At 38.0% G+C, this 19,138-nt stretch overlaps 1 protein-coding gene across 1 annotated transcript in view; it reads right to left on the reverse strand.

The window, feature by feature from the left end:
* The window catches only part of GREB1 (growth regulating estrogen receptor binding 1), a 53,653-nt gene that overhangs the window by 18,118 nt on the left and 16,397 nt on the right, over nt 1–19,138 (reverse strand). Inside the window, exons 9-21 of the mRNA XM_057370478.1 lie at nt 18,857–19,042; nt 17,961–18,311; nt 17,130–17,258; nt 15,473–15,598; nt 14,810–15,007; nt 14,540–14,720; nt 12,858–13,050; nt 12,084–12,220; nt 10,590–10,929; nt 8,870–8,985; nt 7,972–8,171; nt 6,182–6,271; nt 3,609–4,177 (exon numbers count right to left, since the gene is read on the reverse strand). Coding sequence (XP_057226461.1) covers nt 3,609–4,177; nt 6,182–6,271; nt 7,972–8,171; nt 8,870–8,985; nt 10,590–10,929; nt 12,084–12,220; nt 12,858–13,050; nt 14,540–14,720; nt 14,810–15,007; nt 15,473–15,598; nt 17,130–17,258; nt 17,961–18,311; nt 18,857–19,042 — 2,816 coding nt within the window. The remainder of the gene's footprint in view (nt 1–3,608; nt 4,178–6,181; nt 6,272–7,971; nt 8,172–8,869; nt 8,986–10,589; nt 10,930–12,083; nt 12,221–12,857; nt 13,051–14,539; nt 14,721–14,809; nt 15,008–15,472; nt 15,599–17,129; nt 17,259–17,960; nt 18,312–18,856; nt 19,043–19,138) is intronic.

The following is a 19,138-nucleotide window of genomic DNA, read 5'->3' on the forward strand; positions in this document are numbered from 1 at the left end:
TAACTGTAGCAAGAAGAAGGAATAGGAATTCAGATCCTTCTCTGCAAAAAATCTGAGGTGTGAAGGTCTTGTTTTTGTAACAAAGATATATATTACCAAAGAGGAGAGGAAAGCTATCCAAAGAGTTTGACCACTGAACTCTGCTTGCCATAGATATCAAGAATAGGATGCAAGCAAACTAAGAATCTAAAAGAGGAACATTCCAGTCAGATAAATTGCATGTGTTGCCTCCATGCATTCATGGAACAACATCCAGAAGTGCTGCTGTASAAGGTCTAATAGCAATGATCTTCCCTTTTTAACCAGTTCCAGATGCTGGACACCAGGACCACTASAAGTACTTTATTATTCTTACATGTTGGTATAAATTATCATCTGATTTCAGGCTTCACTTTCAGAGAAATATGGCGAAAGGGGAAATAACTTCATAAGGCTTTTTTATTTTAATTTCCAGGTGAGACACTTCTTCACATACCATGATAGTGGTTTTCAAACTGTGGCCTGTGAATCAATGATGATTTGCAGAAAACATGCTGATGATCCACAGACAGTTGATCAAATGTTGATGGCTCTTCTCCTTGTGTCCACATGCTACATTTTTCTAAAACACAGCTAATAATARATATATTAAATATTTCCCTAATATTGTTCTTACAGAAGCTGAATGGTGCATATACACCCATCATAATAAGGTTTTAATAAAAGTAGAGTAAAAACATGGGAGGCAGTTTTCTTATGTAGGAAGTGGCTTAAAACAGACTTGATTCATTCCCTGGATGTGGTGCCACAGGACTGAACTGTGCTCACCAGCAGCTTCTACTCTTCAGAAAAATGCTACTTCTAAGTTGTAAAATCCAGTTTTAAATAATGTACAAAACCCTGATCTGCAGTTTGGAGAACTTTAGGATTAATGTTATGAAGAAAAATCATTTGAGTGAATTTAGAATTCCATATAGACATTTTCTTGGGTGCACCAAGGACTGGACTTTGGGCTGTAGWTATGATACATATTGCTCATGGTGATGTATATTAAATTATACTCACCAACCAATGGCTTCCCTTCCATGATATGAGCTAATTTACAGATAAGTTATTCTATACYTRTCCAGTTTTTGCTSCATTTCCTAAAGTCTTTTGTAAAARCAGTGCATTTRTTGCCTTCTAATGCACATAACTGTCCTTGTAAAAACRCATCAAGTCTTCCAGCAGAATCCACACTGCAGAAGTTTTGGAAAGAATGTCTGCCTGTGGGGGGAACTGACATTGCAGCAGYTTTGGGATGACTGCTGCTCACAAGATGAACCCACACTGGAGGAGTTCACAGAGAACTGTCTGCTGTGTGAGGGACCCACAGCAGTCTTATACTTGGCTGAGATGTTACTAMCATTCAGATATCAGCTGTCTAATAATTATTTTCATTTCTGCCTACATTTCTTGATGCAGTAAGTGTTAAGTGTGAAATGCTGATATTATCGAAAGTAATAAACAAAACCTACTTCAGAAAGGAAGATTATTTCTTCCCAAAAGAGAAGGGTAATTCTAACTTCTGGATTTTTTTTGCAACTATTCCCTTCAAAAAAAGCTGTATTGTTATACCTGAACTAATAAACAATACACATACTTTGAAAGTTGTTTGTTTGGTTTTCAAGAGTTTTTCATACTTTGGGAGGTTAAAGTAGTAAATGTAGAACAGTTGCTAGGTTTTTTTCCATGAAAATGAAAATAAATTTAAAAATTCCATGGAATAATARATGGAAAAATCCATTAAATTAATATAACCCTACATTTTTATACTTACAAAGAATACATGATATTTTTAAGTTTATSTGAATGTATTTGTTCTGAGTGAAACAGGTACATTCTTCAGAAAGAACTGAGGAATATGAAACGAATAACGATATGAAAAGCATCCTTTAGGAATTAATCAACTGTAGGACTGAATGCAACACTAGGAAATAACCAGCATTGTGAAGACAGCTGAAAAAGAGATGGAGTTTCAAGTAACAGAATTATCAAGGCTGAAATTCAGTGCTGTACRGAGGGTCAACAGGAGTCCGAATTGGAAAAAAACCAGAAAGATCTGATAGAGAAAAGTGGTGAATATCATACCCTGGACGGGARCTGATGAATAAACAAGCTGCCTGTTTAATTATAGTTAGTTAAATTGCAAGTACCAAGTGCGTGAAGCATCAAAACCTTCRCACAGTGTGCAGAATGCTCTCAGAAGTCTCTGAATGATCTTCTGAGAAGTACAGATCTACATTTGTGACCCAAAAGCAAATGAATACCAGAGAAATATTTTCTAACTGGCTAATGTGAATGTTTAGGGTGGACTTTGGAATAGTATCTTTAAGGGGTTTGATGTGAATGCAATATGAAATCCTAACAGAAGTGGTTACAGACTGTCGTGTTGGGGGTTTTTCTGAGATGAAAATGAACTTCTCTCTCCAGATTGTATTAATTTTTATGCTGCAGCTGCATATGAAATTCAGTTTCTTGATCATATAACACCTCCATAGTTGGCAAACATGATTTACTTAGATCAAAGGAATGGACAGTGAAGAACTGGTCATCAGAATGTTTTCTGGAATCCTTTATGMATTAGAGTAACATCTGCAGGAATTCCCAATATGAAAAGCTTATTTATGCTCTTTCTACTCTGCTGCACTATAAATTTAGGTATACAATCATTTAACAAGTAACAATATGCAGTTGTTTTTTTGCCATGGATGGGCACAGAAGAGTGGATCATGTGGCAAACTAATTCAGTRACTATCTTTAGATTAATTCTTTGGGTTGATGTTACAATAGCTGGAAACATCTGTGTCTTGGCCTGCATCTATCCTGTTTAACTTCTGAGGTTCACAGGAAATATATCTGATCTCAGTAGGCACAGTGGCTCTTCCTATCTTGTTGCTTCCTACTTCAGTAGAATGTGAGGCACAATATCACCCTCAGCCTGTAATGTGCGCTTAACTGGAAGAAATCTGGCTCAGAAATAAGTGCTAAATATTCCTAGAGAATTCACACAAGAATTAACTTCTTGGAGCTAGACCCATTCCCCTATGTCTTAGAAAAGTAATTTAAAAACTCCTGGGTCAACTACTCATCTTGTAAATATGGCTCTGCTACTTTGAACTGGCCTTCTCACATGTATTATTTACAACAGTTTCTATTTCTGTCTGCTGTGCAAAGGTAATAAAATAACTTAATTACAAACTCGCAGCTGCTTTCAGAKTGATCATAAGAAAGTGGCTTCATTAAGTTTTTTGATCTTTATTTAAAATGTAAATGCATATKCAACTTTAACAAACTGAAATTATACATAAAATCTATCTCTTGAGTAAACTATTTTTAAAACATTTTAATGGAGAGASACTGACAGAAAATGAACATTGCTGCAGCTTCTCTGTCTTGGAACTCGGGCTAACAGTAAAGAAAGAAAGATAATTTTTATTAGAAGGGATTAGGAAATAAAATATAAGTAGTTTACTCTCCACAAAAAACACCCCTTCAAGCATAAATAATAATAACTAAATATTTTTTCTGAGATGATGATGAAATTAAACAAAATAAATCAATGATAATACCGTGTTGTTTCTACACACCTGTGGTGGCCCACTCAGCAGCAGCCTCCTTGGGTGAAAGGTGTCCATCCTGCCCTCGTTCCTATTGTTGTAGTCCATATGGATKGGTTTGGGAACCGTCCACTGGCGGTAGTACAGAGACTGCTCCGTGCACGTCATCATCTTACTCATGAGAGGACGGAAGGAACTCGCCCACATAACAGAATGGTARGGCAAGAGGGAAGAGGATTTGGGAAGTCCATTGCTGTCTGTAGAAGTAACAAGGTCATAAACCAGTTTGGGCAGGAACACTATGGGAGGCTGTTTTGATGCTTTGGTCATGGAGCATTGAGAAGTCTGTAGGATGAAGGAGTTGTGAGTAGGTGCAGAGGAGGCAGAAGAGGAGGAGAAAGGTGAGGAGGATGATGAGGTGATGGACACTTGGGCACTTTTTATGTTTTGTTTCATATCCGGCTGTTCAGTTACTTGAGGCAAGTGTTTGCTGATTGTTGTTTGTGCCCSCTTGTCCACTTTCTGCTTCTGCCTTTCAGTTTCTTCAGTGCTGTTGCTCAGGGTTTGGGGAGGAGATGACTCGGTGCAGAATGCTGTAACTAAGAGAAAATTTATATTTCAATTCATATTTCAGTCTACAGTTAAGCGAAACACAACAAACTATCAATAATCTTGATAGATTGTCCAGCAAACATTSAAATCTTGYTCTTCTTGCTTTGACCTTCCTCATRYAAGAAGCCATAATGRKACYARTTTRGAGYATTCATTTCAATGCAGAATGTGGCTTTTTAAAGGACTGAAGTGCATAGGAAAGATGTCAGTGRTTGTCCTATCCTCTATTTTCCTTATACGTTCCTTGCTTAAGGCCTTCACCAGATAATCACTCAAGACAAATACAAAATAATTGAAACCATTTTTAAATTAACTGAAGAAAATTATTATTCCCAGGCTATTACCCCAGCACACTACAGATATGCGTGCACAGATGACATCTGAAAGGAGTGTTCTGAGTCAGCTCTGCTCTGACACCCATGTCTGTGTCACTGCAGCATCCAGGCTGATCTAAYAAAACCTGGCAGCTCTCAAGTCCCTGCTGCCAGATAATGCATTAGTGCATTCATACAGCTTTGGTCAGCTCAGAGAAAATACTGAACTCATGAGTGTTGGCTGTGGATGTGTGATGGAGATACACCCCACAGATAAATGCTGATTTTATGAAAGCTGGATATTTTTACCCCATACATTTCATCTATGAAGATTTCTTGAAAGTTTAACACATGTTAAGTGATTCTGAGCATCTTTAATTCTCAATGAAAGAGGACATGCAATTAGTTCACAGTCTTCAAAGTAGACTGAGAACTGCTTGTGGAATCAGTCTACATGAGGTTTTAGAAATATCTGCCTAAGGCTGAACACAGATTATACCAGATTTCCTCTCATGGTGAAAACAACTGACCTGGTTCTCAAAAAAAACCCAAACTAAAGTTAGTAGTTTCTCTTGATTTCAAGTAATAGTAAGATATCCTCTAACTGTCTATTAATCAAAAGTAGTCAGTAAAGGCCATTAGCAATAATACAAAAGTATCACCAGCACCATGAATGGCTGCAAGTAACACCACTATGGCATCCCTCAAAATACCAGTAYCCAAGGGCACAGAAAAAAAAGAAAGGAAAAAGTTTTCTTTAACCMCAGATAAACTGAGGGCACAGAGCCACAGGCAGGCCACATGGACACTGTTGAAATGACAAACAGCCCAACTTCAAAGAGGAAAAAACACTTTGAAAATTAAAATGCTGAAGCTTATCCAAAGTTTTAAAGTTTTTTTTTTTCCTTTTGTAAGCACCATTGTGCCTACAGAAAAGAAGTTACAGGCCAAATAGGCATGGTACCATGTTGCAAACTATGGTAAGATCAAAAAGAATTTACTGTCACTGACAAAACTTTTTTAGGAACATCATGATATTGCAACTTTAAAGATATTACGGTACAATTTATATTCCCCACTTTAATTCTCCTCTTARCATTATCTACATTAAAAGTAAGTAAATAAAGTTATCAGACAAAAGAGCTATAGTAGTTCTCAACATTCTTTCATGCTTTCTACATCAGTGTGCAGAYTAAAAAGAAACTGTTTAAAAAATTATCCACCTCAGAAAGAACTTCCAGTGCAAAATTAATGAGTGAACCTTCCAGAGCAAAACCAAAAAGCTAAAAATACCAATGAGAAGGAAAATGGTTTTTCTCCCTCATATTTAAAAAAAATTAAATGTGAAGCATGTTTCTTTTTTCATAAATTGACATAGCTGCAGTGAACACAYTCAGCCATTACAGTACTAACTGAGGATTTACACCTCGCTGTCACATAATAAAGTGCCTGGTTTAGGCACCCCATCATGTGACAATTTTTCAAGCAAGAAAAGATCCAATTTCCTATATTCCAGAAGTCTCATTCTTAACTTTTTTTTGAGTCATCTTAAGTGATCCCATTAAAATAGGCCTTATCAAAACCTTAGTGATTATGCCTTTTATTATTTATCTAATAAGCCAAGGTCTCTTTTATGTCCTAAACTTAAATTAACAAGAGATGGTTTTATGATCTTACTGGAAGCTTTTGAAGAGAGAGATGAAGATGCAGAGTCATGGGAACGCGATCTTTCTCTTTTCATAGGACTTCTCTTTTCTGAAGTAGAACCTGGTTCATGAATGATAGTAKGGGAAAACAAAATCAAAGTATAATTTAGATAAGCCAGTGAGTCACAGTTATATTGTCAAAGTAAGGAAAAGTACACAAGGGTTTGTGTGGGTTTGTCCTCATTCTGACCCTGTTTTCAGTATGGAGAGTATCTGTTCCTACCATGCAATATTGGATCAGCCCATGGTCTAATTCACCAATGCTGAACTGCAACAGTTGGACAAAAATCAGTGCTGCAACCAGGAGCTGGTAACATCTAGGCCTGTTGCAACCATGATTTCTCTTCCAACCCATGTCTTAGATTTATGGTCAGATTATATCTGACCACACAGCTTTATGGCCAGATTGTATCTCAGCTTTTGATGATGAAAATCCGTAGTGCGATGGCCATCAAGAACATTCACTTGAGATTCCTAGCTCAGGCTTCTAAGTTAAAATGCTTGTTTCTGTACAGTGTTAACGTGATAAACTGGGACATAAGCACTCAGAAAACTCGGATGGTGAGCCTACCTCACMTGCTCTGAATCGGGCTCTGGATGATCACACCACACTTCATGGACTACGAGAGCAGACTGAGACAACTTAGGAGCCCATTTGACTCAGATCACGTACAATCTCAGTGTACTTCAACTAAATGGACACAACTACTCATCACAAGAAGTGCCCATCAYATCTGAAGCAGATATCTATTGAACACAGTTTGAGTATGAGCTCAGGTATTTCATTCCTACATGAAGAGTATATACTGCATTAAAGAAAGTATTTTTGTTCAGCTTGTTCTGCTATCATTTTCAGTGAGTAAGAACTTCCTAGGTGGACAGTAATTCACTTTCTTCCTCCTCTTAGTATAGAAAAGGAAATAAAAGCAAGTTGTTTGAGATTTAAATATAGGGATAAAAATCGTCTGTTTTCCACAGGCATAATAAAGTGTAAAGAACTAATAAATAACTGATAATGCCCATCAATTATAACCCAAAAAAMCCCAAAAAGCAATTGTTCCTGGGTAAACTGTTGTTTTTTTAGATACTTGTATGTTCTTAATTTGTCTCTTAAGAAACCATGAATTACCAACTCCACACTATCAATTTGAATTCATGGGCATTTTCAGGGAGAGCTCAGAAGTTGCTGCATTGAGCTATATTTTCTATCCATACTATTCAACACCTTACAAACTAGAGACTACTCAGCTGTACTATACATRCACCGTCCTTGGAAGGAATGTTTGTCATTGGCATCATTGTAAATACAGGTTCGGTAGCATCAGTCAGGGATGGTTTAGTTGGAGCTGCCACTGCCCTGAGGGCAGGGATGCTGCTTCTCAGACAGCARATCACACCCTTCCCTCTGGGGAGGGAGAGTGCAGAGGGTACTCTGAACATGAGGAGTGCTCCTACTTGAGCTCCACTTTGAGGCTGTCAGAACATACAGGGCAGAGGAGGAAYAGAGGAGGGAGCCAGAAAAGAGAGAGAGAAAAGAGAAAAGATGCAGCAGTAAGACTGCAAGACATTAAAATGCACCAGCAGCAGCAGTCCCAGACAGGGAGGGAAAACACAGGTTCAATGAGATGAAACAAAACTAAGGAGCAGAGCTCCTCTCACTCAGTAAGACTAAAATGAGAAACCCTCACCCATACATTTCTGCTTTTGCTAATCATTTTCAATCATTTTATAGCTTCTGTTATTACCAGTAATAAATAATACCTTCTGTTGCTATTTCTTCATCTTCATTATCAGTACTGCTTAGTTTCTCTGGGTCACTTTCTAACACATCATTCACAACTGCTTTCTCTGTGTGAATTTCTGAGCTCACAAAGTATGCTGCCAAACCAAGCTCTTGCTCCAGGTTTGTCCTTACCAAAGAAGATGAATTTATTAAACGTAGGTCACAGTATCTCAGTGATCTGGAGARAAACAAGAGGAGCTTGTATGAACATTCACTGTAATCTACTGCCTTATCTCTTTCAGAAACACAGCCAAAGGGGAATTTTTTCATTATCTGCTTCAACAACAGATGAGACATAGCACRTATTTTGTGCTTACCAAGTTTACCACTGTGGTACCACACACTTTTCTTTCTCTTAACCCAGCTATGCAACTTAATCTAGTGCACTGAAGATCAGGATAAGAGAAAGGATAATCACTGGGGTTCCAAACCTAACACACAGAATACAAAAGCATTCAGTGCCCCAGGCTGTCTGGCTTTCAGCTGCCATTGCAGAAGGCACTGATATCTCCACACATYCTGGAGCTCATAGCTGGCTGCTTCTCAGCTGATTTCTCAGCTACATTAAGAAACCTAGGCAGCTACACTTTTTTTTTAAACATACCCATTTTTTAACACACCCATTCTCTCCTCTAAACCAGAATAACTCTCATAATATTTTTGGAGCTATTTACATCTTGCTATAAACAGAAGGTTATTATCAATAATATGGGAGCTGAATTTATGATATAAAAACTGCCCCCAAAAAAAGGCAAAGAAATATCTTTACACTGAAATCTGTTATCTTCTTGTACGAGTAATGATACAGTTAATCTTTAGCCATTTGGTAAGCAATGGATAAAAAACTGCCACTGAGAAAAGAGTGGATCTTCTTACCGTGGCAAAGACTCCCCTTGTGGATCCATCCCACTAAATATCAATATACAAGGCAAACCTTCCAATTCCAAATASGTCTGTGGCCTCCAATCTACATCCTCAATTTTCTGCCAGATCTGAATAAGGTAGAAAAATCCTGTTGAACATATCTATATGTTGGACATATCTATAACTATATAATAGTTTATATATATATGTATTTGAGATATATAAATATGTATCAACCAAATAAAAAGGCAGAAAGACACACTTTATCATCCATTGTAGGAATCCTCTTGTACAGAGGAAGAGAAGCCACACAGCAGAACCAAATTTAACACAGATGGATCCCAGGGTTCCTAGAGCATTACAGGCAGCAATCTGCCTGCTGTAAATCTGAGAACATTGGCATAGTTTGTTCCAGCCTGAAAAGCCTTCAAGCTGCATAGACAGCACASAGACCAGGGCATATGGCAAATAGGGCACCATGGAAAATAAAGCTGGGGAGGAGTTTTGGGGGAGAGAAGAGAGTACAGAGGGCTGCTTCTAGAGGCAGATTTTATATGGATGTCTGAGTACAAAGAAGACAATAAGCTAGAAATGAGACATTTTTGTCTTAGAGGAACAGGAGAAAGTTGGAAGTATTCAACACACACTGCTGCCCCCATTTACAGTCCTCTGCAGTCTCCCATTCTCCCCTAAAGCTATCACTTTTCCAGAAAACTTTATGAGAAATCTGACAACTAGATCTATTGTTTGAATGTTTAGCAATGGGTTATACTGCTTTACTCACACCAGTCAGTCCTTTTTGCTTTAAGACTGATCTACAGATAAGGAATATCTACAGCAGGGTCAACAACACAACAGCTCAGCCTCTGACAGCTGAACATGTTCCCATATTATACATGTTAGAGAACATGTTAGAGAACATAATCAGGAGGGGTTCAGAACTAAAACTGATTTTTCAGAGTAAGCTTTGCCTAATTTATAGCAGAATGAGATCAGCATTAGGCCCTGGATCTCAAATGACTTAATCTAACATATATTGAATCACAGTTAACAGTGTACCAAATATATCTATTACAATATTCTAGAATGGAAACACATTTTTGCTTTGGCAATCAGATGATGGTAATTTCATGAAGAGCAAAGGAGGCTTTTGTTAAACAGATGATCCATGACTCTGAACTTCAAGGATATAAATTAATCCATAAACCAAAATATGGCTCAGAAAGCATGAAATCCCGAGCTGTGAACACCAGAGTTCTCTAGAATCCCTAACTACCACCACTGATCAGTAGGTAAATCAATCTTCTTGCTGGTGACAAGAATAATATAACTCTCAGCTGGTCACTGATTAAAATATTTTTTTTTTGCACTGTGCTGTCTTTTTGTGAGAAAATTCAGCTAAAACTGAACTCTTTTTTTTTTTACTTTTTAATGTATTTCTTACAGTCCCTTTAGATAAAAGCATTTCAACTCTTTATGAGGGTTGCTACTGGAAGTCAAGTTCCAGCCACATTAGTTAATACTCCACTGAGCATTACCCAAAGCCMAGACAGCAGAGGTGTCACAGACACCGTGTCTAAAAGGTAAAAGTCATGCTCCTCCCTCATGGCAGCTTTTATTTTTACTGTGAGGCTCTGCACTTCAGCTCATGACCAGAACTCTCACCAGTAAAGTCTCCCCACGTCCCCATTTTATGAAGCTTCCCAGTTTCATTAAAAGTTCTGCAGTTTACCTTTAGCTGCTCCACAAAGCGCTTCCCTATGGTGATTCCAGAATTAGGATTTCCCAAGATTATTTCAAAGTTRTCTTCAAGGGCAAGTCTTTCCCTTACATTATACAGACGTTCATACGCCACTGCAGCCAGAGGGATACACGGAATTCTCAACACYACCATGAGGCCATGGCCACTGGGACATTGTCTTGAGGAGTTTATTAGATTTTGGGTGATCTCCAGCGTTTCAACTGAAGTGTAATTCTTCATCTGAGAAAGACCACACACTGCCATCATAGCTGCAGAGTAGTGYTGGATCAGGACAAAAGTCCTTATCACTGCGCTGTGTAATCTGGGGAACCTGAAATAAATGATGAATTAAATAGTTAGGTATTAAAGCATGAAGTGAAAAGGCTTTTTTTACAAAATACACTAAACTCAGGATTTTCTCCTGCAAAGAATCCTTCGTATCTACTATACAACTAAATCTCACCCTCTGCAGTTCTACGTCCATTGCAAGGCATCATTTCACAATCAAAACTGATGTTGTCTCTCCATTTTTCTTTGTAAAGATTTACTAAGCAAGTAGTCCAGTAAGGTTACATCACTTTAGCTTATCCMTATCTTACTGCTGTTACCAAATTTATCACAGAATATCCGCTGAGGGACTCAGTAATATCATCAATCAAAAGTATATTCTCTTATTAATAAGAACAATATTCTTCATTGTGAGTCATTCTTTAGGGGCAGAAGGAAGATGGGGTGTTTCTCTTGTTTTCTTACTGAAGCCTTGAACCAACTCACTCTTGTGYTCAAGAGGACTAAATATTTGGGTAGCAATCAATGAGCACTCCAACTTCCTAAGCCCAGCCATATCTATCTCAATCCCCAATCTACAGAAAGGAGATCCATGGATATCCAAYAGCTTCCTGTGTTCTGATTTTCACAGAAATGAAACCCAGGTGCACAGTCAAAAGAGTGCTTGCTATGGCTTGCTCAGAAAACTGACTATGGCTTGCTCAGAAGTTTTTATTTCTGATTCATGTGTACCTACCACAGTGATATGTCTAACTTCTCTTTGTGTTCCMAGTGCAGAATACACAAATTCTATACATCAAAATCAGCCATGGCCAGCAAGTGATCATATTGGACAGAAGTAATAATGCATTTAAAATTACATGATAATGCAATSTTAGATTATTATAATATTAGTTAGTAGTTACAGGTTACAACAAGAACACACTGTAAATTGCATTGCTAAGCAGAGTGCAGGCTCACAGCAAGAGGCAGCCTCGAATAATGGCACTGCAGGCTCAGGATAAACTAAAGAGATTGAAGGAGAAAGGAGAAAGTAAGAACAGGTGAAATGCCTTGCATAGGTAAATGATGTAATGATGTGTAAGACAGGGAAAAGCAAATTAAAAAAACAAAACAACCTGGGCTTATAGCTAGTAACTCGAGTCACTAAAAAGGAGTTSCTAATTTTCCCATGTTAAATAAAGGAGGGCTCCATACCTCTTTCCCAAAGCCATGACCATTGCTTCAAAAGAGCTGTCRTACCGAAGCAGGGGAATACTGTGTCCAGAGAGGGTGGACTCAATGAATTCTGACAGTCCAAAGTATTTCTTGTTTTCATGGTATAAATCTACACCCTAAAGCAAATGTAGCAATAAAAATATAAGGGTAAAGTTTATCAATAATTAATTTACAAGTGATTAACCATGSGTATCTGATACACTTACAATCACATTCTCTACATACATCTATTCAGGCATATTAAAACAAGAAGAGAAAGAAATATACTCAGGATTTTTTGAGAGAATGAAAGTTTGACCCAATKTTTTGCATTTCTTTTTTTCTCCCCCCATATACACATACCAGAGAGAACAGCTACATGGAATAAATATGCATACATATGAAGAAAATCCATTTATGTACACATATTTATGCAGTAATGCCCAAGAGACAGAACTAAATATTGCTTTCACTCAAATAAATATTTGAGTGAACTCACACACTTTCATTCAAATAAATATTTGAAATATTTATTTCACTTAAAGATTTTTAGCAACACTTTTAAGGTTTATGGGAGATATGAAGGAATAAAGAAAAAACAAAACTAGAAAGGATAAGCAAAAGAARAATGAACTTGCCACAGACTGAACAAGATGTCACTCAAACTTCATTCTTCTTTACAAAAATTATGGGGACGTCACAGTTTTGTCAAGTACATAAATGGAAAATAACTTATGAAAAGCTCCCAAAAGCACCTCAAAGAATCCATCTTACATTGCTGTATGAAGAAGGCCAGTGGATCTCATTGTAAGGGCTGATGTGAGTGTGCTGTGTCTGCAGCGCATAGGGGAAGGAAGTCACGTGCAGGGTCACAATATTTGGTGCCTCCTTCACCTCCCTGCAGTTCAGCAATCTGTCWACAAGTCCTGTCGACAGCTCTGTTTGAGGATAAAGACTATGCATAGCACTGCAAAAAAAGAAACCCAAAACTGTCCAAAAGTGATCAGCAAAAGGGAAAATTTGTATCAATGAAATACCTTAAACCTGGATGTGAAATCAGAGTTAAAGGAACTTAGCACTCTTCTTTTACCCTGACATTGTTACACAGAAGAATGGGAAAAGAMATGCAAATTATTTCACTGCAACTGAAAATTTCTGTGAGTCTGATAAGCTCTCTAGCTAGCAAATTACCAACCCCTTGCAACTACCAGAATATGAGAGATAAAGGATGAAAGGAAGCTGATGTGGCAGTYACCAATAGAGATACAGTCTGGTAGTAACTTCGGTCAGATTTTTAATGCTGCCTTTAAAAAAAGATGATTCTAACCTACAAAAAGCAAGTTAGAAAAGTACAGGTGGTAAATTGGTATGACAGAAAAAGAGAGAAAAAGCAAAGAAAAATTATTCTTAGAGCAAATCCCAGTATCATAGAACACTGACAGTCAATTCCTTGCTCCTGTGSAAAATTTCAGTCCAAATTCATGCTATTTAATTTTTGGCACTTACCTGCCTATGCATCTTTATTAAATATAGGTTTAAATATATATATAAAAAGTTAAGTTTCCCTACTACAGAAAGACATTATATAAATAAATGCCTCGAAGTCTGGGACAGCTGTAAAAGTTCCTAAGACAGGGGAGTTGAACAGGAAACCATCAGATGCAAATTTTCCTTGAAAATCATCATTCTTAACCAGCRTAAAAGACAAGACCTTCCCATTTCATTCACAAACAAGATTCCAGAGCTTTTGGTTTCAGAAACACTACCATSATCCCAAAGTTGGAATATGTTGGTGTTCCTGGAATTCAGAATGTTCTCCAACCCCACTTCTCAGCAGGCAGGTTGTGGAGCAGCTGTGGGAACAGAGCTCTGTGAGGGGAGCAATGAGCCRTGAGCTGATGGGGAACTTGGTAAACACCAAACAGAAACTTCCCTCTTTCCCTCAGGAAAGAGGGAATCACCACATCACCTGGCATCACCACACAGCCACAGAAGCTTTCAATTCTTACAAATCAGTGATTTTGGACAGAAACAACTGGAATATTTCCAATCAGTTAAAAAAATAGGCATCAGTGTTGGCTCACTGGCTGTCTACTCACTGGGTCGGAATTTTGAAAGTTTTACAGCCCAGAGGACACTGACAGAGGATGATGAGCTCTGYGTACTTTCACAGGAAGCTTTCCTCTGAACAAACAACAACCAGCCAAAGAAACAATAGCTGTGGCTGAGAGTAGATAACAATGGGGAGGAACAAAAAGGCAGAAATGTTCCACAATATAATAAGCATGGTAAGAATAAGTCACGAAGGATCTTAAAACATGTTTATTCAATGCATGGGGAAATAGTTAGCAGAAAGATGCAAACAAAGATGAAGGAAGGGATACATCTGAAAGCTGATCTTGAGAGATAATGCAGCTAATGATAATTTCTCTAAAAACAAGTTACAGTTTTCTTACCTCATTAGATCCCAGTGTGCATGATCATGGATTAGGACAAACAGYGTATGTGGATTCTGCATGGAGTTTTGTAAAAAGACTTTGAATTTAATTTGGGCTTCTGCATCTAGTTTCATAACATACTGCTCCACTCTCTGCTTTGTGAGATGCTCCTTTTCTAAYCCAAGTTCCAATAAAATACCTTAAAAATGGAAGAAGTGTCAGTATTTACAGRTATTAATACATTTAAGAATGTCCAGTAAATCTAAAATAAAGCTAACTAATGAGCACCTGAGTGCCAGAGATGAAACAAAGTCTGTTGATAAGTCACTTCGGAGGGTGGAACACAAATCAAGAAATCAATTTTCTCGAAGGAACCCAAATCAAGATTTTGAGTGCTGGAGTCAGCAATTGAGCAAATATGAGACAGCAATTTCTGAGCCACTGCTAGCTGGAATGGACGAATTTGATGTCGTTCAATTTCATAACCTGGAAAAAGGAAAARTTTTGTTTAGATATGTGCCCAAAGTCTAATCTGATGCAAAATGCTAAGAGTTTGACAAAGAATGACTGATCTACCCTTTAAGATATTTTGCTTATTTACAGGAGTTCATTTATGAAAATCCATTCAGAACATACAGAAATCCATACAGAAATCTTCCTGTATTTGGACTTCTTGGTCCTCTAAGTGTCTGAGATCTCAAAGTGAATTTGAGCAATAGCATTCTGCTACCACAGAGGTAAGAATTAAAGCTTTAAAAACTGTAATACCCAGTGGAGTGAAGCAGCACATCCATCAGTGCAAATCTGAATTTCCAAGACATGAGTTGCTGTTTGCCTCAGGACCTTTGCCTTCAGGAGCCCAGGACTCTGCCCAGATGGATCTTCCTGTGCACCCAGAGACTTCTCCAGTACCCTGCTCTGTCACCTCTTTATAAAATCCTCTTTACTTACTTGTACACACAGCTGTTCCACCTCCATTCACTGCTGCTGGCTTGTTCACTGAAGCAGAAAGTGATGAAGAGATGAGCCCTTGATTTTCCTGATAAAATTTCTCCAGCAACAGATCAATGTCACCTTCTATCAAATTGAAGGGATAGTGGAATAAACATCCATGTTAGTAAGAGATGCATTTCATATTGATTTTGTTTTGTAGATCATAAAAACTTTATATGTGTTTGCTAGCTATCCTGCCCTTGGTTTATTGGCTGTTTTATGCAGGAACCCTCTTGTTATTTTCTACTGCATCTGTTTTTACAGAGTATTACTAATAAAATGAAAACCAGACCAGGGAATGACAAACCATCTATGCAGACCAACATGGACATTTATGGAATTTGGTAGAAAACTGGCCTCAAGGCCCTGATGAAAACCAGCAACAATGAAACTGGCTTTGTTTATGTTCAGACCATGGATCCATACTGCTCACTAACAAGGTTTACAAGAAAGTTGAGAAAAATCTGATAAACATTTTCAAAACTCTTAAMATTTTTGAAAGACAGAAATAAAAATCATTTCCAGTGCAGCTGAAAGAAAAATGTGAGKTTTGTAGCATTTGTACACAATGCTGAAGCAAGCAAGGTATGTTTTATTGAAGTATTCTATATCTGCAAACACATCCATTTCTACAGAGCAGAGCCCCTACTTTCAGATGAAAGCTATGCAGAGAGCACAATATACCCGACCTGKGCACTGGTATTTTCTCAGCAGTTGAAAAGATATTTGAGAATGTCTGCAGTGAGCTCAGAAATGCAGGTCCTGCCCCATGAAGTGCAGTCCAGTGGATATAGGTGGCAACTATTTTTAGGATGCTCATTTTACTTGTCAAACAGTATCAGTATCAGAGAACTCCATGATTCTCTGTGGTTCTCTATGATTTTGAGAATCATACTTTGAAGATACTAAAATAAACACTACATAACTACAAAATGATTTAGGGAAAATGAGATTCCCTTAAGTCACCACTCATCATGACACATTCAGAAGGGTTCTTGTGATCTATTTATCAACATGGTGTGAATGGCAAAGACTGTGACAACCCATTAACACTGACAAATATGCTTCATTTGCCCTAGTTGGGAGATAAGGTTTAATTTTCCATGTGGCTTGATCTATCCCCAGATAATCCTGCCTGTAGTAATCCTCAGTACACTCAGTTAAAAAAATGATCCAATAACCCTGGCTGTCTGCACTTTTCCTCTCTGTCCCAGGCATCACAATCAAATTCTCAATATGGTAAATTGAAGGGGCAAGTGCTACGTTTCATAAAATAGATCTGATCTATCCTGGTCTAAATAAATTCTGTGCTTAGGGCAAAAGAATTTATACATTCCTATGGATATGGACTTACATAATATAAGGATGGATTTTGCAGAGCCAGGGATAACATGCTCAGCTATTTGCTGACCTATTTTTATGAATCCAAGGGATTCTAGAAACTGACAATTTTAGGAGGAATTTCAATTCAACTGTAGTTTCACCACTTTGTCCTGAATTTTTCATGTATTTCTTACAATGTCTTGCTTCTGGAAAGGAAATGAGCACAGCAATTTTCTCAGATTTAAAAGTTTCAGGGATTTGGAAACATGCCTCTTTACAATCTCTTAGGTACCTGGGCAGAGTGTGCTAAAGAAGGACCCCAGAGTTTCCACCTTCCCTGTGACCAGCTGATAATTAACTTCTTTTTGGTAGTCCGAAGGACTGAGCATGCTCTCAGACAGAACTCTTGCCTGATACTTTCCTAAAAGACAAAAAAAAAAAGAACTGAAAACACTTCAAACTAAAGTTAAAAATGTTCCAAGTCATAATAAAAATATTCTACAACTAAATGAATACCACATATATTAAAATCACAGAGATGAGTTTTTTATGTCTTTGACACATATATGCAAATATATCTATATATAATATAGATGTGCAAAACAGATCCATGGTTTACAATTATTTGTATTTCATTCTCACTTTGGAAAGTATTTGTTGATACAGTATATAAAGAGACCACATAATATGGAAAGGAATTTCCAAGTAGCTTACAACGATAATGAATCTTTGCATGGTCATTCAGATAATTATTTATTCACGCACTGAGGGCATAGCCCTGGACAGGTTGTTGAAGGCAATGATGCTGAAGGATCATATTTTAGAAAGTTTGGGTGTCCTGTTTGCACAGGAGGAATATACCAGCTGCACAGAGCAGGAGAGCTTTATGCCCTGTGTCTGCTGTAACTCACAGCTTTTTGTTTGCAGCCGTGTTGGCTGAGATGCCTTGGTGAGGAAATGGGCAATGCAGCAGAATGTGATTTGCTGGGAAAAGACAAAGGGTTCATCCAAACCCAGTACTGGTTGGTCAAAGCTTTGTGAGACAACTTAATGGAACTCCAWCCAAACCCTCAGAGCATTGCATCACTCTGGTTTGCACGGAGATGCATCCTTGGGCTATCACCTGTTATCACAATGCAGGAATCAATGGCTCGGTTTCTGCTGGCACATATGATCACCACGTAGTTTGTCTTTATTAATTTCCCTTCAATGAGCAGCTTAAACATCTCTGACAGCCCTTCTGCCAGGGAGTAGCTGCACTCAATGATGTGGACGCTGTCATTACAGGAGCTGGCTGCCAGCCCCGCCAGCCAGGGCAGCTGGGCTGAAGTCACSGGGGTGACGGGGGTGGGCAGCGGGGGGAAGGTCTGGGGAAGCGCCTGCTGGTACTGCCGGATTTCAGACAGGTGGGACTCCCGCCACGAACGCATGAATATTTGCTCCAGATCCTCAATCAGAGGAACCTGGTCTGCAGCTAAAGAAGAAGAGGGAAATATTATGGAACAATCAAACAAAACTGTTGAGTCAAAAACACCTTTAAACATAAACATAACCATGCTTCAGATTTCTGCATGCTTGACTCTATTGCCTTTAGCAGATATGATGCAAATTTTTCACTTTGAAATGCCTTTGTGATACKCAGATAATGCTGCCCTAATTTGAACCTGAGTACCAATAATAAGAAATATCTAAGAGGTGGAGTGCTGCCTGCCTCACCATAATACAACTTTTAAACCAGATTGTCTGCAAGAGCAGTGAATTCAGCTCTTTTCCTTTACTTTTCATTGCTGAGGTTCCAGGTGATAGCAGAAAATAAACTTTATACATTTATAATTCAATCAGTCTTGCCTTCAAGATCTAGTTATTTAATTTTGTTTCATACCTATGAATGAAATAGTTTAATATCACACTACCAAAGAGTTGACAGTATTTAGTACTGTCCTGCTCTAATATTCCCTTTGCCATTTGCCTGCATGCAATATGTTCAGTGTAGCCTATCTGAATGCAGAACCATCTTACCTAGTTGAACAAGGTAGTAGACAGTCAGTAAGAGCTGCATTTCCTCAGACATTGGCTGTATTGTGGATGCACCGTATTGTTCGTATGCTCTAGATAAAGACTGGGAATTTCTGTAACAGGTGTACAACAAAGGACTCACTATCACATCATTAATGTTCCCACAAAGATATGGAAAGTTTCCATGACCTACAAAATAAATGTACATACATATTAATTTTGTTGTTTTCCACGTGTGCATTAAATAATTTTAATAGTCAGCCTCTTCAAATGGACAGCTTTAGC

The sequence above is a fragment of the Malurus melanocephalus genome, unplaced genomic scaffold, assembly GCF_030028575.1.
Source record: "Malurus melanocephalus ecotype Western Australia unplaced genomic scaffold, MMel_1.1 scaffold_127, whole genome shotgun sequence".
NCBI classification, from domain to species: domain Eukaryota; kingdom Metazoa; phylum Chordata; class Aves; order Passeriformes; family Maluridae; genus Malurus; species Malurus melanocephalus.